The sequence below is a fragment of the Melospiza georgiana genome, chromosome 3 (assembly GCF_028018845.1).
Source record: "Melospiza georgiana isolate bMelGeo1 chromosome 3, bMelGeo1.pri, whole genome shotgun sequence".
NCBI classification, from domain to species: domain Eukaryota; kingdom Metazoa; phylum Chordata; class Aves; order Passeriformes; family Passerellidae; genus Melospiza; species Melospiza georgiana.
This window is the reverse complement of record NC_080432.1, coordinates 77,352,717-77,378,536: the sequence shown is the minus strand read 5'-3', so window position 1 is coordinate 77,378,536 and position 25,820 is coordinate 77,352,717. Positions and strand designations below refer to the sequence as shown.

General features: G+C 36.9%; 1 protein-coding gene across 1 annotated transcript in view; it reads right to left on the bottom strand.

Moving 5' to 3' along the window:
• The window catches only part of MAN1A1 (mannosidase alpha class 1A member 1), a 139,007-nt gene that overhangs the window by 76,538 nt on the left and 36,649 nt on the right, over positions 1-25,820 (bottom strand). The window contains exons 3-4 of the mRNA XM_058020925.1: positions 16,744-16,859; positions 6,337-6,417 (exon numbers count right to left, since the gene is read on the bottom strand). Coding sequence (XP_057876908.1) covers positions 6,337-6,417; positions 16,744-16,859 — 197 coding nt within the window. The remainder of the gene's footprint in view (positions 1-6,336; positions 6,418-16,743; positions 16,860-25,820) is intronic.

The window sequence follows — 25,820 nt, the reverse complement described above, 5'->3', positions numbered from 1 at the left end:
ACTGGAAATCCACAACCCTGTTACCATTCTTCCAATTTTCGTCAGAATTAAGTGTGCGGGCAGCCTGAGCAGCACAGTGGCACAGAACAGCCGGACAAGTAGCACTGGGAGAGAGTGGACAGAAGTGTTAGGAATGAGAAAACTTTTGGAGTAAAAGGAACCTATTTGAGAGAGATGGGTTTCATCAACAGTGACAGCATAATTGCACTGCAGGAACTTAAGAGACACAAATAGAAGACTGAAGGGCAGTCTGCTTGCAATGGCAGAGCAGTCTACAGGAGCCAAGGTTATCTCCAGAATGTGAATCCATAGGGATTCTGCAGTTCCTTTTTATGCAGGTAGAACAGAAAGTGAACAGCATTAGATTTATTAAAGGTGGAGAAGAGGCTGAAATAGTAATGGAGATTACAGACTGATTGTGGGAAACAGAGGATATTTTAAATCATTCTCTGTCCCTGAGTAGGATGTTAAGTGCTACATCAGAGCTGATATAAACCTTGATTTTATACAGTGTAATGACAGCTTTCTGCAGAAATTCAGTCTATAGGAGAAAAAGTAGCTCTTAACTTAGTTTGACATATTACTGTCAACAGGGGTCACATGCCCCAATTCAACACATTCTTTAAAAAAAAAAGGTTCACTTTGGTAATGTTTAAGTTTAGAAAGAGAATCAAGATGACCAGCTGAAATGAATATAGAAAGAAACAGCCACAAGGTTAAATTGCTTGGAGATGATTTGGAGAACAAAAGGTGAGGTTCAGAGTCCAAAAATTCTCAAATCAAAAGGTTCAGATGACTTTTACCTTCTTTTGGTTTGACTGTAAAGAAAGTCACTAAAAGTAAAACCATATTGCGTCCAAGTAAGGAATACAGAAACAGACAAGTTAAACGAAAACCCTTAAGTCAGGCTAAGTGTAATTTTTGAAGAACAATTAAAAAAGAAAAAAAAGAGAAATATGATGCCTGCTAGAGAGCCAGGAGAAACAATAGCAGATGTCTGTTTAAAAGAGCATAGTGCATGAACCAAAGCCTTGCTAAAAAGATAAACTTGCCCCTTGAGTCTTGAGGAGCATAGGCATGTCCCCATGCAAGAAGTTTCTTCAAAGAATAAGCCTAATGGACTGTTGCAATATTGAGGCTGGACTAGCAGGTTTCTTGAGGTCACTTCCAAGTTGAATGGCTCCAGAATTCATTGAAATACCAAGTTAAAAAAACATAAATCTATAAAAATGAAAGTGAGCATAAAGATCATTTCAGAGCTCTACAGGAACTAAAACATGACACCACTGAAACACTGATGTATTGCTTAAAAGTGGCAGCAGATGGATGGTAGGTGGGAAGCAGGACCCAAATCTGAAAACAGGGCTGTAGAAAGCTACAGGCAATTGAAGTCTTCTAGTCTGTACCACACAGGGAATTCTACTGCCAGCCTGTGGAGGTGATTAAGGAGGAGTCAAGTGGCATTCACAGAGAAGTGATCAAGCTGATACAGTATGCCTGGAGTTTCAAACAGCATTAGGAATCAAGCTTCCAGGACATAAAAGGGAAAGTCCTCTTGTTAACTAGTGTCAAGTTAAGTGAGAGGAAGCAGGAGATAAAACACTCGGTCAGTGCTCACACTTGGTGAGCTCAGATCCCCAAGGCACATACACTGGAACTCAATCACAACTTGTAGAAAAGGCCAATACCTTTGTATAGGTGACAAAAACTTAATTCTCCTACCATTCAAGACTCCTAAATGATGGAATTTTTTTGTATTCATGGAATTTAAATATTCTCTCTGAAGAGACACCTCTACAAGAGAGGCAGAGACGGAGAGAATAGCTACAGCTAAATTCTGCAGAATGTCTCAGCACTATGTGAAGTCAGCAATCTTCTGTGGTCAGCCTGGCAGAGGCAGTTGGAGATCAATAGCATCTGCATCATTATTTCATGCCTGCTCCTCGTTAGTAACATAGCTTGACAATCACTGAGGGGTGGTGGTTTGCAGTGAGCAATGATTAGGTCTGTCTGAAGTCAGACAGGAAGCCAACATCATCAAGTGAGGTTGAACAGTGGCACTGTAACTCCAACTCTAAATGCAGATATAAATTAATTAAGTATGTCATGACTTTTTTTTCTCATTTTTTTTAACCTCTCATTAATAGCTGGTAGAGAGTAACAGATGAAACTCTAAGTCCAACTTATCAAAGAACAGCTTGGATTTTTTCCTTTTTGTTTTGTTTTGTTTGGGAGTTTTTTGAGTTAATTTGTTTGTTCTGGTTTGTTTTTGTTATTCCTTCCCCCTGATCAGAATTAATTAGTGTTCTTTCAAACAGGTTATCCTGCCACAGTAAAAAAAGTACAAATTTGTTATATTTCTGCTTCATGCCATGAAGAAGAATGGCAATATGAGCATATTATACAGGAAGAACAGATGCTGCATCCAAAATATTTTAATTCTGGGGTAAAAAAATAAAAAGCTACTTATCCCATTCAGAAAACAGAAAAGCTTCAAAGGAATCTGGGAAATTACCAGTTGAATCTGAAACTCATGGACTTCTTATTCACTTCAGAGCATTTTGGATTAACTCTTTGCTGCTCACACAAACAGCAAACTAAAAGTTCCTTCTATTTCTGCCTATGCAATGTATTCCCTGACTGTGGAGCCAACTTTCAAGTAAAACAGTCCCCTTATTACCGAGTTTTAGCAGTGCCTTTTAGAGCCAGTTATGAAGAAATCAGAAGACCTAGAGAATGTACCAACCCCACTGCACTAAGAGCAGGGCCTTCATTTGCCATGACTTTCAGCACCAGTACCACAGCTATTCCCAGCAGTGAAAATTACAGTGCTCACAAGCAATGTTTGTAATCTCCATGAATTCCAAGAAAGATCTTAGTTGCTGTTAGAAGCTTCAGTGTTGTTAACTCAGTGTTGTTAACTCCTCCAAAAGCTAATGAATTATCTCCATTTATGACTACATTTGGAAGTGCAAATACCTGGGTCTGCAGAACAGAGGACCTTGCTGCATGCAATACTCCTGACCCTTGGTATACCAGAATTTAACATCAAACTAGCAAGTACAGCAAGGCAGTTGTAAAACAAATTTCTCCCTTACACTTTATTTTTCGTTTTATAACAAAAAAAAATACTTAAATGAGGAATCTTCCAAGATTCTAAGACATGTCTTGTATTTAATCAAGGTTTAATTTGAACAAAATGATCAAGAAAGTTTGAAAAAAAAATCTCCCAGTCCTGTGGGATAAATCTATCATATTACAGTTTCCTAAAGATACTTTCATATAAACAAAAAAATTTTCAATACTAGCAGTGCTTTTAAGCAGCCAGGCTTATTTTTAATAATCCTTTACAGCCAGTGACTTATGGAAAAAATAACAAGAAAAGCCTTCACAAGCAGTATTATTATTAGGGACTCAAAAGCCCAAAAGAAACAAAAAAAAAAACTCCCCCCCCAAAAAGAGAGCAGCATTTAAATAGTTATTCACCTTAAAATCAAGTTTTCTGATACTTGTAGCTATTTTACAAATGAAGTGGATATTTGACTGAAATTCATTTCAACTTGGGTTCAGACAGATACCACAGTGGGAAAAAAAAGCATATGAAATTTCTAGCACTTTAAGGTGTTTAATATGAATTCTAGTAAGGTAGAAATTGTAGGAAGCTAAACAGAAAGCATCTCATGGCTCTCTTTGCAAGTGAGAAGCACATATAGTTATCAAGGGGTAAAGTATTCAATTTGTTCATTTTTAGAATGATTCACGTTGGTGACTTTATCTAAATGAACTATTATGTGAGTAGGATGTTTTAGGAACTACTCAGTATGATAGCATATTCTTTAATTGTGATTAGTTAGACTTACAAATGATTATGGAACATACAATGTGTTGCAGCTTTGGATCATTACCCATGGAAATGTAATTCAGAAGCACAAACAATAATTATTTCCATCACTCCTTCTACTGAAACATAGCTTTCTTTAATTAGAATACTGCTAAGTGAGCACAGCAAATATAAGATTTTTTTAATAGTTAATCTGATAAAGAATTAATTGAGCTTTTAACGGAGGAAGTTTAATCCTTCAATCAGTGTGCATACAGATTGTGCTAACTTTTTAGGAACACCCACTAATGTAATGGACCAACAGATTACTAAAGATATATTTTCTCTGGTGGCAGCCAGGCTCTGGGGCCCTCAGGCCTTTCTACACCTCTCAGCAGCAGCAGGGAAGAAGAAACTCTCTTAATACAGGAGAACCTCACCCTGCTGCATCCCATTCTTTACATTGGCAGAGGTTGGCTATTGCCACAGCATCTTGGGATTTAGGAGACAAGTCATGAAGTTTCCCCAAATCTGATGAAGGCAGAGCATGCTGCATTGCACTCTCCAAGCCACCAGAACAACTGTTTAGGGACATCATTCTATCTTGGAGAGCAGATGTCTAACAGAGAGTGTGAGAACCAGTGGCAAGCATGGACGATGCCCTTCCTGACCTGCAAGAGCTTGGCATCCTCCTTAATAATACACCTCCTCTCTGTATGTAAGAGGCAATTTTACTTTCATTACTGAGTCCATCAATTTTAGAATGGGCACTAGCATCCTTTATCACTGATGTTCCACTGTAAAGAGTTCCATTTAGTTATCTGCTGTGTGAAACACTTTTGTTTCAGATGTCTCCTCATTTCATTTGTGCCAGAGTTTTACTGGAACACAAGCGCTGCTTTCAATCTAGCTGGAGAGGGGGTTGCAAAACTGCCTCTCTGAGGATGAAGGAATGGTTGAGAAGCAATGACTAGTTGTTATTTAGGAGAAACTATACATGCTGATTGAAAGTGAGACTGCACATTAACAGACACAGGACATAAACCATCAACATACATATGAAATCACCAGCACTGATGACAAAGGATTAAGGCATTTCTTGGCAGACAAACTGCCACTTGATGTAAAGGCCCATGAGCATTCATCTACCAGCTCATCTGCCAAGAAATGAGCTTCTGTCAGGACTGGTTAATTAAAATGTACCAATAGGTTATGCTAGAAAAGCCCACACCTGTTTCTCAAGTAGATCTCCAGTGAAAAGAGAAGAAACATAAGTGAAATAATATCTAGCAAAGATCCAGACACCAGCTCCCAAGCACATCTCAATTTTTTTTCATTACTGTTAAGTGTCTGACTGCATTTTTTTCTCCTGAAAAATTACAAGACTATTCAAATAATAAAACCTGCGCATTTTAAGACAGGAATGTCTTTTCCATACCATCTACACTCAGCACAGGTCCACGTGATATAAGCAGGTAGGTCTAGTTAAGACATAAAAGTGTCAGAGGAACGTTGTCTCCTTGTAACTGCTTTGTCAGGTACATGACCCAGCAGCACCTGCTAAAACAGCTTTAACATAATGATAAATTTTAACAAAAAATAATTATGTACAGCCATAGAATTAAAGTAATTCAAAGTGACATGTTCAAGTAGTATTTGGGAAATTTACTCGTGAAAAAAAAATTAATTTCCTTAGATTTGTGGAGTTTCCGCTAGTAATTGCTTTGGATTTAAGGAATGATAAATTCAACTTATGTTTAAAGAGTACTAACTTGTGTAATCCTGCAACAAAATACTACTATAATCCAGAGACAGAAACAAGAATTTAAACTAGTAAGATTAAAGAGTTTTCAACTGCCAAGCTAAAACTTGAAAATAAACATGTCATTTAAAAGGGTACCTGTGACTTTTGGCCTTCTCCAAAAACATTACACAAGTAATTGCATTCACACAAAGCTCTAAGGTGAAACTGCATCTTCATTCTTTCCAGAAACCATGACAGGTAATACAGATTAACAGGTTATTAATGCTTTAGAGACACTCACATGTATAGGTTTAGAGCTGCCTTTTCTTTCTTAACATGTCTTCTCCATGTGAGTTGAAGGCTCAGGTTCAGGTAGGCAAACAGAAAGTAAGAGTTTAAACAAGTTCAAGGGTACACTTGAAACCCATCTGGCAAGCAGAAAGCTGATGCACCAAACCTACCACTACCTCAGAGTAGGAACTCCACAATTACACACTCTAGCATGAAGTCCAGAAGATGTACTGGGTGTGATTCCCACTCAAGAAAAAAACTGAAATATCACTAAACACTTAAATGAAGCAATAGCTTTAGGACTTAAGAAAAGGAGCAGCAATAGAAGCAAGAAGACCCATTGGACTGGTCTCCATTGTACAAGCCATTTTCAAAGTTTTAAACAACAGATAAATGAAATTGTTTAATTTGGATAAAAAAATTACTAAAGTTAAATTTAATGACTTATCTAGATGATGATATGTCAGATAAACCATCTTACTTCTTCTCCTGAAAGATAGTAAGCTGAAAGCAGTCCACCGACGAAACGAATGTTGACTTCAAATACGGAAATTTCAGCATTCTGTTGAAATAAACATAAATTTATTTCTATAGAGGTTTATTTTTACATATATATATATATATATATTTATATATATATATACACACACACATATACAGGTTTTAAGGCGTAACAGCTGTAAATAGCAAAACACAGAAGATGTAGGGAAGGCCAACACAAGAATTTAAAGCATTTTTTTCTCTTCCTCACTTTGACAAAATATCCTGCTTAACTTTTCACCTCTTCTGTGGGCTATAAGGCTTTCTCTAAATCCACATATCTAAGTACTTATTATTCCTTCCAGATGATTCAGCATTTGCCCAAAAGGTGCTCTTGGATCTCATGTCCAACACTACCTCCCCTCACTCCATCTCAGACAGATCAGTATTGATCAAAATGTCCCATCAAGTGCTTTCCTACTTCAGTCTAAATGCTGCCCACCACAAACAAGAAGGTAGCACTAGAATGAGTTAATTATGTGCTCATAAAAAACAAATGTAATCATTATGTGTATTAACAAGGAAGATGATTCCCTATTACAGTGACAGCCCTTTCCAAGGTGGTGTGGATGAATCTTTTATCAATGACAAAGACTTGGTCCAGCCAGTATCTACCTCAAAACTCAAAGCACACTCTTTCCCTGCCTTTTGAAACTCAAGCATAAATGAGGAATCTGAGTCTCACATACTTTTGTTCTTTATTAAGGCAATTCCAATTTTACCCCAACACTCACCGAGGCATTCAGCTAAAAAGTTGGTCTAGTGAAGTTTCTTAATTTTTGCCTTTTTATGTAATACTACTTTTTTAATTTCTGTCTTTCTACAGAAAAAGGTACCCAACAGCATCCCAAAATTTTGGGCACATAAAAAAAAGCATTTGACTTTCACATGTTCTGGGTTGCTCTTGCTTCTACTGAGTCACTTTTCCATTTTCTGTTTGCAGACATACAGTATAGCTATGTTTAATATAAATCAATGTATGGTGGAGCTGATGGATTTTCTTCTGAAAGGCTTGCAGGCTTTTTTCATTTAGCTAGGTCTTGTGCTTTTCCAGTTTAAGCATTCAGATGTCAGTTTGCGTAGGAGGGAAGAAGTTGCTCCCTATTTTTTATGGATTTTGAATTGCAGCAAACTGCCTTTACAGAAAAAAACAAACAAACCAATATTGGGCTACTTAACAGAAATATTACTTCATGCTTTTCAGTTTCCAAGGTGCTCTGATTAAGAAAAGGTATCTATCACATTGCAGAGTTGGTGAGTTTCTTGTAAACTGCAAAGGTACGGGCTTCAAAACACTCTCAGGCTTGCTACAATGCTTGTTGTTTTACACTCAGGAATTTAACTTTTCTCCTCTAAAATGTATTCTGCACTTCCTTACCCCCCCAAAAAGAGGACATAATTTCCATTCAGAATGACTCTGATTAATACATAATTAATACAGTATGTGTGTGCCTGTATAATACACCTTTTGATACACATGAACACAATTCAAAGGGGCTGACAAAGTAAAGCCATCACATACGTCTGACTCTTGAAAACTCAGACTGGCATCATGACTTAAGACTGCAAAATTATCTTGCTGTCTTGCAGTGTTCAGAACATAACACTCTTACAAGTTTATTTTGAGTCATCTAGAAATCTGCAGTTTCTCCTCTGTCACTGCTCTCCTCCACTGCTCCTCTCCCATTCTTTCTAAGAGAAACAACAAAGTTTAATTTCTGCAGCTTAATTTCTGTTTCCAAAATGCCTTTTTTTTCAAAATCTGTTATTTCTCTTTCCAAGTGTTCAGTCATTGTCTCACTGAATGCAGCAATAAGGCAAATGGAAACAGGTACTCATCTCAACTTCAACATTCTTCTGAAGGCTTTTTTATTATGCCATGATCCACATTAAACCTGGGGAGGGGGATATAAAAACATTTAAATTCTCTAGAAATCTGAACTAACTAGGTGATGCATCTGTTCACCTGCTAATCAGGCTGCCTGTGTAGGAACTACAGTACATGTACTTTAAATACAGAAGTCTACCTTAAAATCCAACATGTAATACAGCTAGTAGAGAACTGATTTGACTAAAGAAAGGCTGATCTGATCTGGTTTGATTGAAGAAAGGATGATCAAATGAGTGAAAGGGGTGGCTTCTCTTCTGTGGAGACTGAGCTAGCTGAAACTCCTATGAATAGTATGAGAATATGAATTTGTGAACCTTCTTCAGAAGTTCAGGTTCTTTCCATTTCAATCCTGAGCCTTAGCACATGTCAAGTACCTTTGATGTGGGAAGGTTGAAGCTGTAAAGAGGTAGGTGTCAGATGAGGAAATGAGTTAATCAGATATCCCAGACACTTGTGTTTCCTTTGAGAACTGAATTAAATCACTTTCTGATTTTCAATTGCTTGAAGTAAATTGAGTGGTGTATGACCTGAATATTTTGTCTCCAGAACTTTACATTTTGCCTTTCTGGATTTAAATATGACCACTTAACTCACAAAACCATTGCTATCTTTCAAGGAGTGCAAAGGCCCTTTAAGGAAGTCTCAGTATGTGTGCACTGACATCTGCTTCTGGAAATCAGCTACAGACAAGAAGACTACTTGGAAATAATTTGAATAAAGGTTTTACTGTTGTGCCACAAAGATTAATTGCACTGTAATACTGAACATGTGTTGAAGGGGTGATCTTTCAGGACATTTCTTGAAGGCAACCATTATTCTAACGTCATCAGATTCCCAATAGGTCACTTGAACCTCTGAACCTTCATTTGGAATATTTGCCTCTGACCAAAATCTTTATGCAAGCCACTGAAGCAGACAAACACTGAAACAGTAATTTCATTAATGGTAGATTTGAAATCTGTATGCTTGATAGTTACTCTTAAACTCATTGTACCAGGTTAATATTATTCTCAGCGCACAAATAACTGTAAGTGGCAAAACAATTAAAGTTTTATAATTTCACATCAAGAAAACATGTTTACATGTTTTTGTGAAGGAAAGTTTGTGAAGGAATGTTTTTTGAAGAAGTAATCTGTTAAGAAAAATGAACTTGTCCTAAAAGTAGATTTCCGCTACACCAAATTTACCCTTCTTCCTGGTTTGATTTTTAAAATTTTTGTATGACATGACACATTGAAAATGCCACACCCTGATCATTACTCTCTTTTCATATATTTAATCATCCATGTACAGATTGTACAAGTAAGTCTATATTTCTACTCAGCAAATTCTAAGTAAGCATTTAACAGTACCAGAATATATCAGAAAAGCTTTCATCTGAGCTTCACCAAATTTCTACTTCACCATCTGTAGAAGTGAGAATTACTTTTTGTTTTAAATTTAGCCTTCTCCTTCAAACAGTTATTGTATCACCTACAAAGCAAGTCTGAGAAGTGGTTGAATTAATTCTATTACCTCTAATGGAAATTCTGTAGGGCGAAGCGTCTGTACATGTACATTTCAAGATGACTAAGATGTTCCCTTTTTAAGGTACCAAGTGCAAAAGACAGCTCTGAACAATTGGAAAAATATAATTTCCAATGTTATGGTCTCTTTATATTAGTAACCCAAATATAGACTGGCCTCTGTATGAGAATATCTGAAGCACCTTCGTTAGTACACATCTTATCTATGCTAACATCTAAACATCAGTTTGATCTGATATTTGCAGGCCTCACTTTTAGAAAGGATTCTGAAAGTCTGTGGGTGCTTGAAAAAGAGTTACATGTATTTGGAATAACATGTTTTTGTTTTAATTCCAGGGCTTTTATGTTAATTGCTGAATGTGAGTAATGTGGTCTTTCATCTTATATTTATTCAGTAATTTATGATTCACTATTTGAACCATAAATTGAATAGTCCAACTACTATACAACATCCAGGGAAACTGTGATTTCTGATCAGTGTACTTGAAAAAAAACAAAACAGAAAACAAAAAGCAATGTATGAATCCAATATGTACTGTGAGAGCAAAGCTGTGACAAGTTTCAGGAATGTCATCTGGTTTCCTTGATTAATTTCTAAAGATGAAATTATTTTGATATAGACATACAACATCCTTTACATTGCTGGCTAGAGACATAACATCAAAGTTATGTTAAAATTGCTTTTTAAGTAGAAGAAAACCCATAACTCAGAAACACTCAAGATGCTGGAGAAAATTAGAGATATAACTAGGAAACCTATTATACTAACTCCTTTTAAAGAAAGGGAGACTGACAATGCCTTAACAAGACACATCTTCAAAAAGCAACAAATATAACCAAACAAGGAAGGAGCAGGCAGAATAAAGTGCCAAGACTTATATTAGTTAGCCTGTGTTACTCTGCATTTCTATTTTATTTACAAATCTATGACAGGGCCAATTTGATCTCAGCTGTGTCTCACCACTCAAGTTCCCTCACCCTTCCACAAACCAGAGGATTAGGACTACAACTGAGAAACTACTGAGGCTTCAAACAGCTGTTATACTGAATTTAATATTGAAACATTGTTCAGACAACAAACTACAGTCAACTGGGCTCTCCTGAAGGCCTTTTCCCATTGAACTCCTCCAGCTTCCCCAAAAATCAGTATTCATATCCTTCTGGATCATTTCCTAATGCATCTCATTCCTGATAATCTTCCACTCCACAATTCACAGACCAAGGCCAAAACGATTTCCATCAGTATTTTATCATGGGAAGTCATCCTCCCTTATAAACACAACATTTGAAACACAACACTATTTTATTTATCCACCTGGCACTCACCAGCAGCACTAGTTACATGTTCTGTCATTCAGAATACAGCTGGAGAAAACACTGTGTGCTCTTTACACAGATGAATGTATTCCCAATGAACAAATCACCTTAATTTACATTTGATAAAGAGCTTACTCTCTTAGTTTTTTATAAAGATAACAAAAAATAATGCCCCAAGTCCTAACATATCATTTGTTTCAGTCTTTTCTATTGCAAAGATTCCTTCCAAAACTTTCTTTCCTTTGGTTCTCCTGTTCTTGTATCATCAAGTGTACAGAACTTCAGCCACCTCATCTGCATTTCCATCTATTGCTCCTGTGCAGAAGGAATATAGCAACTCCCTCCCCATGCACACACACCATGGCAAGCAGCCCATACCCTGCAGTTTAACAAGCTGTGCAAGAGAACACCAGGGAGCCTGTACTGAATAATGCTGAATAATGTATATAATTCTAGACTAAAAAGTGGGCACAAAGGGCCCACATTTCCTGTGAAATTAGATGAACTTGTAATTATTTTTACTATTAAATAATAATATTCCCCTGTTGAAGCACAAAGGTTGGAAACAGCAACAAATCCTAGCATTTTCAAGCAGCCCAGGAATTACGATAGTCACAAATAGTACTACAATAGCTCACTTTCAACTATTGCAATTAAGATTTTAGTTACCTGCAATCGTGGGGGAAAAAAATTTCATTCATATTCCACAAATGAAAGTTACTGGCAGCTTGCTAAAATATTCAGTTCCCAAAGACATGGGAAATAATCTTAGCAACCTTTTTATCGTAAGTGTCAAAGCCTGGTTATTGCATAACATTATTTAACCTTGCTGAAGTCCCCGCATGGCAAACTGCAGGCACAAAAATAAAGTGCTACTGAAGGCATTAATAAACTCTAGCAGCAAAAGAACTGTGTTTGGTAATGAATTTGCAGGATCTCATTTTAGCCCATCAAAATTGGTTCTTACACATAATTAAAATCAAGCCACTTTGAAGTCTGGCATTTAGAGTGTACTAATAAGTTACGTGGCAAACTAGTAATCAAATAGTCCCACAAACTAAAGAACCATTTTCACCTGCTGGCTTTCTTAAGATTTCTCTCTGACCCATGACTTTTTTTTTTTTTTCAAATTGGAAAGCTCTTTCAAATAGTTGTATTAGGAAAATTTCTGATTTTCTCACTTGAGGAGGAAAAATACCAAGAATAAAGAGCCAAAAACCTATAATGTTCCAAGGTAGAACATTATGTTGTGGATTGTTAAATAGAAGTCAATCACAATACCTACAGTTTGAAAATAATAGGATTTGGGTTTGTAAATGCTGAAATTTGAAATAAGCGAACTGAAGTCTGGAAGTCTGTACTGTTACTGACTGCCACACCACAGATACAGCTGAGTCAATGATAAATGCTGGAAGCCTTATTTATGCAAATAATATTTGCTATTCTGGGACCTTGCAAAGGGGGTATGCTAGTCTATACATGGCAGTAGCAAAAACCCCATAATGTCAAGTTTCTCCACTTCCATCAGTTCTTTTCCAGTTCTCAAATAATAGACATATCACTCACAAAACTTTTAGGTTGCATGAAGCTGCTGACCAAATCTCTTTGAAAGACACTCAGATTTGCTGTGCTAAGCACAAAGATGAAAGTCAGAAGTCATAAGTGAGCCTTCAAGCTTCAAAAGTGGCATAAAATCAGATACAGTGACTGACCAATACTTAAGAGTATTGGTAGGACACAAGACAGAGGGCACCCTCACCTTCTTCCTCATTCCCTTCCCTTTATGCAGTTCCTCAGTTCATTAGTACCTGTCTTTGAGAGCAAATAATGAAATGCCCTTCATACTTTCCCAATTTCCCTCTTATCTGAACAAGTGCATGGCTTTCTGCTCCCTACCTTGTTCCCATTCTGATCCTGTCTGGCTACACTTCCATCGGACAGCTGGTCAGTTGGTCAGGATATGAATCCAAGCCCTGTCCCATGTACAGTTTGACTGCCAGCACCTTCTGGTCTTGGTGTGGGCCCCTGTTCCTGTCAATGCCCAGACATGCTTTAGGACACTGTGTAGACCAAGGACTGCTCCCAGCAGGCAGCCCAGGCAAGACTGCCCTTTTGCACAGAAGGAGTTTAGCAGGGCTGAGGAAGAAGGGGATGGATCCCTTGGTCACTCATGCTAAAGATACTGGGGTGTGTTTGGGCATGGATGCAGAGCACCAGTGACCAATACTCAACAACTCCCAAACCCTCACTGCTGTACCATGGGGCTCAGCTCCTGCACCACTACTCCCTGACACCTGACCCCTTCATTTGCCTCATCAAGATCCCTTTTCCTCTCTCTCTCTTCCCAAGCACGTATTCATTGTTATTTGGCTCTTGGACTGCAGAGACTGATAGCTTTTTCCTCCCCAGTGTGAAGCAGAAGTGGGGTGCTGCCACAGAAACTCCTTCAGAAAGCTCTGTGTGTGCGTGTGCAGCTTCTGAAGAAACAAATAAGAAAAAATAAGATCAGAGGAGCAGACAGCGTGCATAGTTGTAGCTAGGAAACAGCCAAGCTCCCTAAAAATCCCATGAAAGACTGGTTCCCTTTTCCTGCCTTGTAACCTGCTGATACAGAGCCCAGCCCAGCTGCTGCAGCCTGGGCTGTGCACTGTGGAGGGGTGTGTGGGCAGCAGCCTGCGCGGGGAGGTCAGAACAAAGCCTTGGCTATATTAATTAGAAGAGCAAAAGATGAAACCCCAAGAGAGATAAAGAGATTCAACAGAGAACAGAGCACATATCCATCGTGCTACTAAAGCTAAGACCATGGATTTAACCACTGCAAATGTCATCTCTTTCCATAAGTACATCTACATCTCTTATAATATTGACAGAATCAGAAAATGCAACATAATTCCTGAAGGAATGGCTCAGTTTAGCTCAAACTTCTGCAAGGTTTCAAATTAAAAAAAAAAAAAAAGTCAGCAGTTGTGACACAAAAAAGCTCCAAGCATTGCAATGTGATCAAATCTCAGTTATAAAATCACAGGACTACCAGCTGTAGCTGTAATGAAAATAGCCTGTGTTATACTCCAAAAGGGAAAGCTTCTAAACATACCCACTGACAAGCTTACTAAAATGCACAAGTTTCCCAAGAAAGGTGCTGCTGACTTAACTAGAGTTTTCCCTCAAAATCAAAACCTATCTTCAGAAAGGTAAAGAGGAGCAACCCTGACATCTAATTCATCGAACTGCAAGATTGAAATCTAACGCATAAAGAGAGGTTGCCATTAAGTCGTCTTTATTCCATAAATCCTTTCATGTGGGTAAACTAGTGCCTACTTCACAAAGTGACACCAGGCAACTTTTATGATCAAGTGTTGAGAGTGGTGTGAGTGCTGGCCAAATAGTTTGGTGAATATCTTCTGGAGTTTGTAAAATTTTCCTACATCCAGCTGCATTGAGAGGGAACATAAGGAGAAAAAAATTCTGCTACAGAATACAGTCACAGCAATTTTTGTAAAGAACATCTTAAAGAAAATTAAAGATTTGAAAGACATAGTTCTAAGAATAAATGAAGAGAAAAACGTATTCTACTTATGGAAATAAAGGGGAAATATGCTGATTAAGCAGTCTCTGCCCAGGAAATGGTCAGAAACATCAAACACAAGTTTATACTACTCAGAAGAAATAACTCTTTAGGATATGTCAGTGAGTCAGTTTTTCCAAATAAATCACTTAATGGGACAAAGGTTTCTAAAACAGAAGCAAGTAATAGTGTACATAACATTTTTGCAGAACATGTCACGTAAGGCCTGATAAACGCTTAAACACAAAAGAACTTTTCTTTCTTTGCTGTTCTTTAAACTGTAAGATACAAATACAAAATGGCATTTGAATCTAAAATCTATACTTAAAGAGGAAAACTAAACAAAAGTGCAAGTTGAGTAGCTTCCAACAATCCAGCCATTAAACAAATGGATATCCATTATTAAATTTGGCATCACAGATATTTATTTTAATTTCCTTGTTCCAGTTTGGGAAAATTCATCTACTCACTGATGATGCCAATGTAAAATTCAATTACATATGATTATGAAGTATTATGAAAATAATTTTGTGAGGTGTTGAACTCCAGGCTGCTATTTACAGGAATATCAGTAACAATATACTGTTAGTGACGCACGTCAGTGTTATCTGTGAAGCTGCTTTGGTAAATCTGCTTGACTCCTGCATTGAACAACTAATGGAATATGAAATTTCTGACATTTTCTTAGCTTGGAAACATTACTGAGAAAAAAATAGGTGCATTAAAAAGAGGAAATATAGGCAATACCATCTAAAAGTTTCCAGTACAAATATATAAAGATATATGTAAACCCAAAGATTTTCATGTTAATAATGTAAATCATTCTACAAAGCTTTATAATGTTCCTCCAAGTACAGCTCAGCTCATCCTTTCAAGTGGAATTTGTTATTTTCTGTTGTCTTATCCTGGTTTTTAAACATCTTGATAATACCAAGCTAATAATGCAGGAATTTAGTATTACAAAAATACCTTTAGGGAAAAAAATTCTTATGCACAAGATAAAATTAGTATGTCGTTCAGGCTTCTGACACTACACAGGAGCACTATTTAATATCCCCTATTTACATTCTAAATGTAAATATAAATGCATACTAAATTACTGCTTATATAAACTATGCTAGATCCACTCTTATTAACTCCTTCTTAAAAGGATAATTAATTTTCAAGCATGGAAGAGACCCTAATTAAACCTGACTTTTGCATAACTTATTAGAAAGAGTACTTTGTTTTCAGAAAGTGTTTCTAACATTAAGCATGTCAACTACAAGAGCTTTCAAGTGCTCAGTGTACTGTGCTTACTTTATTGCACTGATCAAAGGTGCTTCATCAGCTCTCTGCACCCAACAATAAATCCTCTGGCCCAAAAAAAAACCCAAAAGGAAAAAAAAAAAGAAAAAATACCAAACTCAGGACTTTGCCATTTAATTGAAGAGGTTCCTACTTGTTCAAGGCCTTTCCAGATTAAAAATTTAATGAAGAACATTGCCCTGAGCTGCACATTTGCCACTTAATAGGGTAATTTGTACGTGCAGTTGTGAGGACCTAATGCTTCCTAAGACTAAAGCAGTTCATTTGTGCCAATAGTTCAGCCTAACTCATGATATTCAACTTTACTTGAGTAGACAGAGGAACCTAAGCAGTATGTATGGCATGCACCTTTCAATAAACACAACAAAAATCTGTAGATTTCATAAAGGGTAAATGTAAAAGGTTTGCATAATGAAAAAATTAATGCTTGAAGGGTCCCAATTCTTCTTCCCAGAAAAGCTGAAAAGTCTAGTTTTTACTTTATAATGGCAAATACTGTATTTCCTTTTTCCTTCCTCCAGTCCAGCTCATTGCCTTCCATCTACCTAAATCTCTTTGATTGAAAAAGAGCAAATAAGCAGAGCAGTAGATTTCCTATCTTCCAGCTTCCTGCTTTGTTTTATCTATCAATAATCTAAATTCTTTAGCCTTGCATTATGCTTGTAATATCAAAACCCCAGTCCTCAGTTGGCCCCTGGAGACTAAACAGAGCATTAAAAGTTAATCAGCAATGCTCCTTACCACATTGAAATCCAAGTTTTTTTCAACCCACTCCTTGGCTTCCTTGAACTCCTCTTTCATTTCCATGATGTATAGTGTATCAAGGGCATCCACAATTGTTGCTCCTTGTATGTTACCTGAAATACATGAAGAGCCAGTGATTTACTTTTCAACAGAAGACTTTTCAGTTAGATCTAATTAATTTAAATTAATTCTAATTTCAAAATCCAATTTCAATTAATCCAATTAAAAACTGGGTGCATAAGCATTCAAGTGGTAACTAGTAATTCACAGCCCTTACTTTGATTCCCATGCCACAACAAAACATCATAATATTTAAGTATTTCTTCCACTAATGAACTTCTGAAGAGCTGCTCTAATGCACTGTATTTTCAGTCATATTTTTACATTTTACATTTTAAACCAGAACAGTTCACCGGAAAATGACACAAAACCCAGTAAATCTCGTTAATTGAGAAATTTCTGTTTCTTCCAGTTTGGAATGAAAACAATCAGCTGCTTCTTTGTTTTTATACTCAGAAAGATACATAAAGCTTTAAGAAGCTGGTGAGCACTGATCCCATTTTAGTTAGGAAAGCCCTTTAGGTAGAATCTGACAAGATAGCACTGGGGGAGGCAAAGGCAAACTTGCACACATGGATTTGCCAGCTCAGGAGGGGCTGCAAGGCACAGGTGGTCTGCAAAAATGGCACCCTTCTACCCCTGTTAAAGAGATGGGTAAGAGCTAGCCTTGACCTAACACTGCAAGATGAAATATCACCAGTACGTTGGCTTTGGAATGGATTAGATGTTCATCATCCTGTACTGAAAGGTTAATGTGGACGGTGGGGTTCAAGAAAACACAGTCACTCAAAACACTTTTCCATGCTTACTCCAAATTTACCTTGACCTTTTGAAAATACCATTTTTGTCTAGGAAGAGTTTCAATTCCTATTTATGGGATAATGTCAAAAATTCAATTTTGACCACTCTACTAAGACTTTCATTTCCTAACTTGGCTCCTGCAGTTTTCATAATGACAGGAAGACCACTGTTATATTTTAGAGAAGACTCTGATACAGAAAGAAGCATTTAGAATTAGAAAATAATTTAGGTTGCAATCAACAGAGAAAGTCATTATGCCCAATCCCTGTCTCCCTCAGCAGGGCTAATGAGTCAGGTGAATAGCTGACTACTCATTCCGGAATTGATTGCACCAGGGGAATGACAACATAGCAGCTACAATTAATTAAGGAACTTGATTATTCTCTTGTCTCTGAAATACCTGATGAAAAAGTAAAACTTAATTTTATAAACTTATCAAATATCATAATTCAATTTTTTCATATTTTAGAAAGCTACTCTATCAGCCAATTCTTGTGTTCACTGCCATCATGGGTTTCTCTCATGAAACAGAGAGGAGATTGGAGAGCTCTATATAGCAGGATTGACATAAATTCCTTAAATTAAGGTTCCAAGTAAAAAATAATTTTCCATTTCCACCATCTTAAACAAAATGATATTTGAGGTTGTTACAACAGTTATTTGGTACATTTAACAGAATGAGATACTTTCTCTGTTTTAGCAGCTGTTTTTACCACCCATTTTTGGAATGTCACTTTCCTACTCTGAAGGAAGGAATCTCCACATTTTCCTCCAGATATTCCACTAATAAAACTGCAGCCTGCTTTGGTAAGAAAAACATAATATCCTCCAAGAGCTTATTTGGAACTTGGCTGCCCTTCTCTAATATTAAGGGAAAAGTATTCCTTTAAACTTGGCTAAGCAACTTATGTTTTCCCCGAGCTTATGAGAAAAGTGAGAGTGGAAAACTGCTGGAGGACATCTGCTCACGATCACTACTGCAAAAGCTCTGGAGATGTCTGGTAACTCCATACAACAAAAGCAGCTCCTAGTGAACCTTTACAACTGAGCTCTACTTACAGAAAAACCATCTATAACCTGATTTGCTTCAGTGGATTGTGATAGGCTTGCCATGCAAAGACATTCTTTGTGATAATCCCCTTGTAATACAACTAACACCGCCACTAAACAGTTAAGCTTTCAATTTTAAGGATTAGTACTTGAGCTGCAACCCACTACTAAGAAGAAAAAGAAGAGAAAATAAGGAGAAAACTTATTGAGAAATCACCTGTGGAGTCACCTACTTATTATGATTTTTTTCCCCTGAATCTGGCATGTGTGGCCTGCTTAGAGCACAGATTGAAAAAAATGCTAGGATCTCAAGCAGATCTTACTGTATTTGAAATTATTTCTGCTAATATTCTGAATGCTCCAGAAAAGGGAATAATTACACAATTAATGTGACACTTAGTCAAGTTTGTCTCAAACAGCTGTGCTTCCAAGTTCTTGAGAAAAGACAAAAGAACAGAGAAAGAGTCAGTTTAGAGGCCAGAATTATGACTTGTGAACAACTGCAGTTTGTGCTAAGTCAGCCAAGAGAATAACTTAAACCTGAGAGTAGTATGGAAATCATGATGCTGAACAGGTCATTAATAACCAGTCAGACTAACCAGTGGTGGGGTTGGGGAAAGGAGTGCAAAGAAATTAAATGAATATTCCTTATTATGGGATAAGAGCAAACCTTTCACAAGCCTATATAAGCTATGCTTCTCAAAGCACAGCACATAAATTATTAAATAGGGTTATCACTGTTGTTCGTTCCTACACAACATTCCCAAGGAATTACACAGCAATCAGGGCCTACAAGAAGCAAAGATTATTGCTAGGCAATTACAGTACACACTCATGACACAGAATATTTGGACAAGAGGACTGTTTTCCTATACACCTACACTACTGCTACAGATTTGACTAAATCTGTGTTACAGAGTGCAAGCCAAGTTGCAGTCACAGTGGTAGAGTTTCAGAGTTGCCCTAGGCAGGAGGAAGATATCACAAAAAATACTTGGATAAAATTCATAGACCTCAGGTAAATACAGATATATTTTCAGATAACTAAATACATGTGTATATATATATATAATTTTTTTTTCAAAGTAGAGAAAATTAACTTGAAACTCATAAAACATAAGTCAAAGGAAGTAATTTCAATGATAAAGAGATAACCAGATATACAAGCCTACCAAAATGAAGAATTATTAGTCTCAACCAAAACCTCCAGACCACGCACTCACATATGCTCCATTTTACTTCTGTTGTTAACCCTTTACTTTTATCACTCCTCTTTACTGACAGCATCATTTACTCCAAGGGATTAACAGAGAACACATAAAATAGCCTACTATTAACTGAAAGGAATGCAAAAGAATTCAGTCAACAGGAAACTTTCAGTAGACTATCGAGAAACACCAACAGAACTTCATTTCCAGTTTAACATTTAAAATCTTAAGCAATGATCTGGAAGAAAACAAAAAAGAGCATATTGCTAACAAGATTTGTGGACTATTAACCACAACAGCTTATTAAAAGCACAGGTAGCCTATATCTCCTCTGGGTAATGCACAGTCAGCCCATTTAAACTACATGCTTTTTAATATCCAACAGTGCCAGTGTACGTGCGTGCAAATAAAAGAAGAGATTACATTAGAGAATGCATCTCAGAACTGGGCAGCAAGAGCAGAATAAGAAGAGTGATCAGAGGATGAGTAACTTTGTATGAGTTTCCAGGACGCCACTGCAGGGAGAGCTGCTCTGGATGTGAGTGCAACCTCATTAGCAGAGCTCTGTGACTGAGCTTATATGGCCATATGGTTAAAGAACCACACCTGGCTTAGGGCCAAACCCTTTGGAGCCTGTGCCAAAATAAGTTCTCACTTGTCTAGCCCAGGCTTTTAGATATGGCCAGAAATAGAATACTTCAGAATCAATGCACGTTGGTGCACTTAATAATTTAAAATTTCCTCCCATTCCTTGGACACCAAGTTGGCATTTGAAAATACATACAGGTTTGACTAAAGCAACATTTTGATTTGTGCTGGAGGTTTCTTGGAGCGTTGCTTCAAAAGCTGACTCATATCTTAGAACAGTGTTTTCCTTTATTTAAAGTTCACTGAAAAGGTTCCTATGCAATATCATTAGCAATTTAAAGTGTCAAGAGTGATTAATTATTAAAGTGTGCTATGCCAAAACATGAAACTCTTGACTCGAGTACTGGCAAACCCTCAGCAATATTAACACTTTTAATTTCAGGGACTATTCACACCTGGTAAGAGTGGGGAAAGAAAAATTAATTTAATTTTTAACAAATCTAGTTTTTCATATGCGTAATATTAAACAATATCGTGATATTTCTAGAATGCTCTTCCAAAACTCCAGTATTTTATACATCTGTGGATTTTAGAGCCAGCTTTGAATTTGATAAAGTTTAAATATTTTTTCCTTCATTGCTTATCTCTGTGCTTCCTGCAGAAGCCTTTGGCATCCACCACGCTTCTGGCACTGTGCAGCTCAGTTACATGTTTAGTTATGAACCACCTTCTTTTGCCTGAACCTGCTGCCTAGTAATTTGCAATCTCCACCCCTTCCTTACAAAGGATATCACTCCCCACAAGGAACAATAAATCCTTGTTCATCCCATCTATGCCACTTTTTATGGACCCCCACGTATTATTCTGGAAAGCTGTCAAGCTTTACTATTTACTGTGAGCTCAAGTGTGCCCCGTTCTCTGCATTACCTCAGAACTATATCTCCCATTTCACTAAGAGCCAGCTTAAATTAGGAACATTTTCTATTTCTTAGTGCAATTATCGCCTGTTGGGAAATCCTCCTGGGTTTGAGGAACTGTTTGCAGTTTGCCATTGTCAAAGCTACCCCAAATAACTTATTTGCACTGCCAAATTTCACTCTGGTCATTTGATTTTTCAGCGTTGGGGTGAGTAATTTGAGAGTGTGTCTCAGCAGTAATGGATTCTTGTGAGAGGCCAATAATAAACCTGAAAAATGTTGTTAGAAATCTAAAACGACAATACACTTCTCATTGTTGTGCAACATGACCTCCTCTCAAAAATGCTGCACTGAGCAATTCATCCACATATCTGCTAATGTTACTCTTTACAGAAGTTAATTTAATTGAGATAGATGTCAGGCTTACTTCCATCACATACCAAAACACAAAATTTCAAGGAATACAGAAGGAAGAGTGAAGACAAACAAGACTGGGGTGGGGGGAAGATTTTGAGTCCTTTCAATTTAAATTGACATATTGTTTAAACACATGAACAATTAATTGCCTAGGCTATATTAATAGACGTAGAGTTTGAAAAGACACATTGCTATACACTGCCAAGACAGTTTTGGATATAAATTTTGGCAGGCTTTAAAATTATTCATACACCTCAACACTCCATAAAAGAAATGACAAAAAACAGTTCAAAGTGGGAGGAGCAGGATCTTACTAAATTATAGTACTTTGGGGTTTGCAGATTGTGAGTATTTATTAAATGCCTCCCTTTTTGCCTCCAGAAAAGGTCCCTTTTCACTTGCAGAGATTAATTATACTATGCCTACAAGTTATAATATCAAACTGGCAATACTGCACATGAAACACAGCTTCAGATAATTAAAAAAGCCCTTTAGTTACAGTCATTTAAGCACAGAAAACACTTCTAGAAAGAGTTCTCTGCAAGTGCAACAACACTCATTAGTTTTAAAATTAGTTCAGAAGGCTTAGAGAGGAATAGCTCCTAGTTTGAGGGGCTGGTGGTAGAGTGCTATGAAAAAAGAGCAAAATTGTGATTTTGCCACTTTTGCAATAGGAAGGTAGATTAATAAATCTCTGCTTCAGCTAACCTTGTTAACAGTAACCTGAAACATAAAGGTTAAAGAATTAAAAAGTAGCAGCACTTTCTCATAGCCTACTTTCTACTAGGAATAGTCAGAGAAGAATTAGTACTCACAGAAGAAGTCATACCAGGAGATATTCCCTGTTGTGCTAATGGACAGGTATTGTGCAAACAAATGCTGAGCTACTCCAATTTATGTGATTAATCTGGAAACAGTTGTACACTTCATGTAATTAAACAAATAAGAATGTTTCTGTCTTTTCAAATAGTTGCTACAACATGGTAAAACACAGAAAGTACAAAGGAAATAGAAACATTGCATGGATGTGCTGAAAAGACATTGACAATAGTCAGAGGCAGGTATGTGGCACTGGCTTAAAGGTGAAATCTTTCAGTATTTCTCTAAAAGTATATTATTCTTGGTGTGCAAATGCGAGAGAAAGCACCTTCTGCTCATAACAAAAATATATCTACAGTCTGCCAGTCTAAAGACTTCCTCTGCCAGTCTAAAGACTTCCTCAGCTTATCACATACACCCTTACACACACACTGCCTGCAGAACACCAGCAAGACCAAGGCAGTTCTTCGATTTCACAATTTGTTTTCGTGGCTTGAGTTTAGGACAAAAAAAGTAATTTCCAAGTTCAGCAAGAAGTCTTCAGCTACAGGTTAGCTCTACTACTAGTAATTTAGCACTAGTACAAGGTGCTAAAGCAGGGTTCTTTTCCTTCCCCCAAAATTAGGACCACCAGTTGTCCCTACCCTTTCTCCTATCAACACCCCAAAGGCCATTTTCCTCTTCTCCTAGCCCTGGTATAGTGCCTGTATTTCATGATGTTATTTTCTAAGCCACATCCATGTGGAATTACACCTCTGAAAAGCCATCTTATTTTTGTCCTGAGAAACACAGCATGACAGCTATCACTTGCCTTCAAGACACAGCAGTCATTAAAATCTACCTGCAAAATGGAGATTGAAAGGAGCCATGCATTTATACTCCCAAAAAAAAGCTTAGAAGTAGCATAATTTGAAAACAACTCTCCCCTTCTGTGTCAGGAGAGCTGTACTGTAACTTCTACAGCATAAAGCACCACACAGCACTGGACTCTTCTGTTCCTCACAGTGAGATATAAAAGTCTTAATCCCATAACAGCCACTCCCAGCATTTGCAAAGCAATGTAAATGCAGCAATTAATTCAAAGGAGGAGAAGAGTTTCATTAGGCATCAAACAGTGCCCAATTAAATGTACTGTGTTTTATTGATACCAAGATGATTCCAAACTTGCATTTTTAAAACAATTGAGACCTGGCAGCAAAAAGAAAAGACAGTCTTGGCAAATTGGAGATAGTTATGATGGATGACAGTGAACTGAAGGTCTTACTTGATTTCTGAAGGTTGGGAGGAAATTCACAGGACACAGAGCTGAAGGTAACATATTCTCCACTAATACAACTCAGAATTACCTTAAATTAGTCAACCATTTGCAATATTTTAAATAACTTTTCAAAATTAGAAACAAGGAAGATAAGGAAACTTGTCTGTTCTTTCATGAAGGAAAGAAACCCAACACACAAACAGATGAGTATTTTATTGTTTTATGGAAAACAATAATCTGTTGAATTCAAACATGAAGGTGCAGATCAGATCTAATAAATCTGAGGACACCTACAGAAACAAGGTTCTGTGTGTAAAGAACAAAAGGTAGCTATGGATTCGGGCAAGGGTGAGGCAGAGCTGCTTGCAGATATGCTGCTCTTTGGTATTCTGTAAAGCAATTCAGCAGAAAGGGACCTAATGCTTATTTTGATTTGCACCAAGATCAATAAGACTGAAGGTGTTTCTAAGGAAAGCTCCTCAGCAATAAGATCATAGACCAGATGACCATGATGGGAAACTGATCTGCATTTAGACTGACTCTGCCTCTTACTCCTTTAAATAGTTTTATTTTTCAATTCAACACTTGTCCTCTTTCACAGAGAATTGTGCCTGAAGTGACTTAAACTTATGCAATGTCCACAGAACTCCTGCTTAAGAATTTCACAAGTCAATACATCTACAGCTTGTTCTGCAAATCCATGCAATATTATCATTAACTCAAACCTTAGAAATGTTTATACCACTTCTGATTTCAAAGGAAACTACATTAAGAGTTTAAATTTTCAAGACATTTTGTTGTACTGCAAGAAAACAGAATTCCATTAAATAGTTCCTCAAACATATTAAATCACACAACTATCATTCTCCTGAAGACAATAAATAGTTTTCATTTTCAGAGAAGAGAAGGAAAAAGAAACATGATGACTCAGCCTTGAGGTTAACTCAAACTACTCTGTTTTGAAGTCCAATAACTAACTAGGTAATAATTACTTATTAACATTTTTGATATTACCTTGGTGTAGCCAAGAAGTACAGCAAGATCAAAGTAGATGTTGTATTTTCCAACTTATTTCTGCAATCACAACTGCGGTCTCTAAGCAACCTCCAAATATAGTTGGGGATTTGATAAGTGCTCTATTTAGGCTGTTTTAGGAAATGTTTCCACTTCAAGCTATCTTTTGCAAACATTCAACAAAGTAAGTTCCTGTTAAAATCAAAATAATGTATTGATTTTGTCTCAGCTAGAGAAATTAGTCATTTTTTCAGCTTTCTGTTTAGAAAACAAGCTATTTGAATAGAAAAATTGGTGTCAAACAGTTTAATTCTTCATTTTTCTGCAAAACTGAAGATAATGACAGTTCATAGGACTGTATTTATGCTGCCTCAGAATGCTGTTTCTCTTCAGCCACAAGTCCCATTTGGACACCAAGGAAGTCTTGCCTCCTTACACCGGATTTCTACAGTGTGCCTCTCCTAATAGAACTTTTCAGTCCCATATTTGTTCTACACTGATAACAACTTGTTCTTTATTTAACATATCCTGTACAATATTTAGAGGAGCAAACAACAGTTATATTAAGGAAAAATAAAAGCCTGATAAGGGAGTCTGGTGCAAATTAACAAATATTTATAAGAAATGGAAATAAATTCCTAAGAAGTGCATACAGCTTTAGCACCTTCATGAGTGTAGAGAGTATTGTTTGTTCCTTGTATAGGATTTCTCCTCTTATCCACCCTCTTCCCCACCCTCTTCCCCTTAGTTCCCCGCTTATTGAATGTGGCATCAATGATTTCCATTGTAAATGTTTAAGACAGGACAGTATTTATTACAGCAAAACTGTATTTTTATCATGCAGCAATGCCATGCTCCATTTATTCTCATTCAGACACTAATCTACAGAAGTCACAGAAAGCACCTACATTTATTGTTACTTTTTACACATAACAGAAGCAA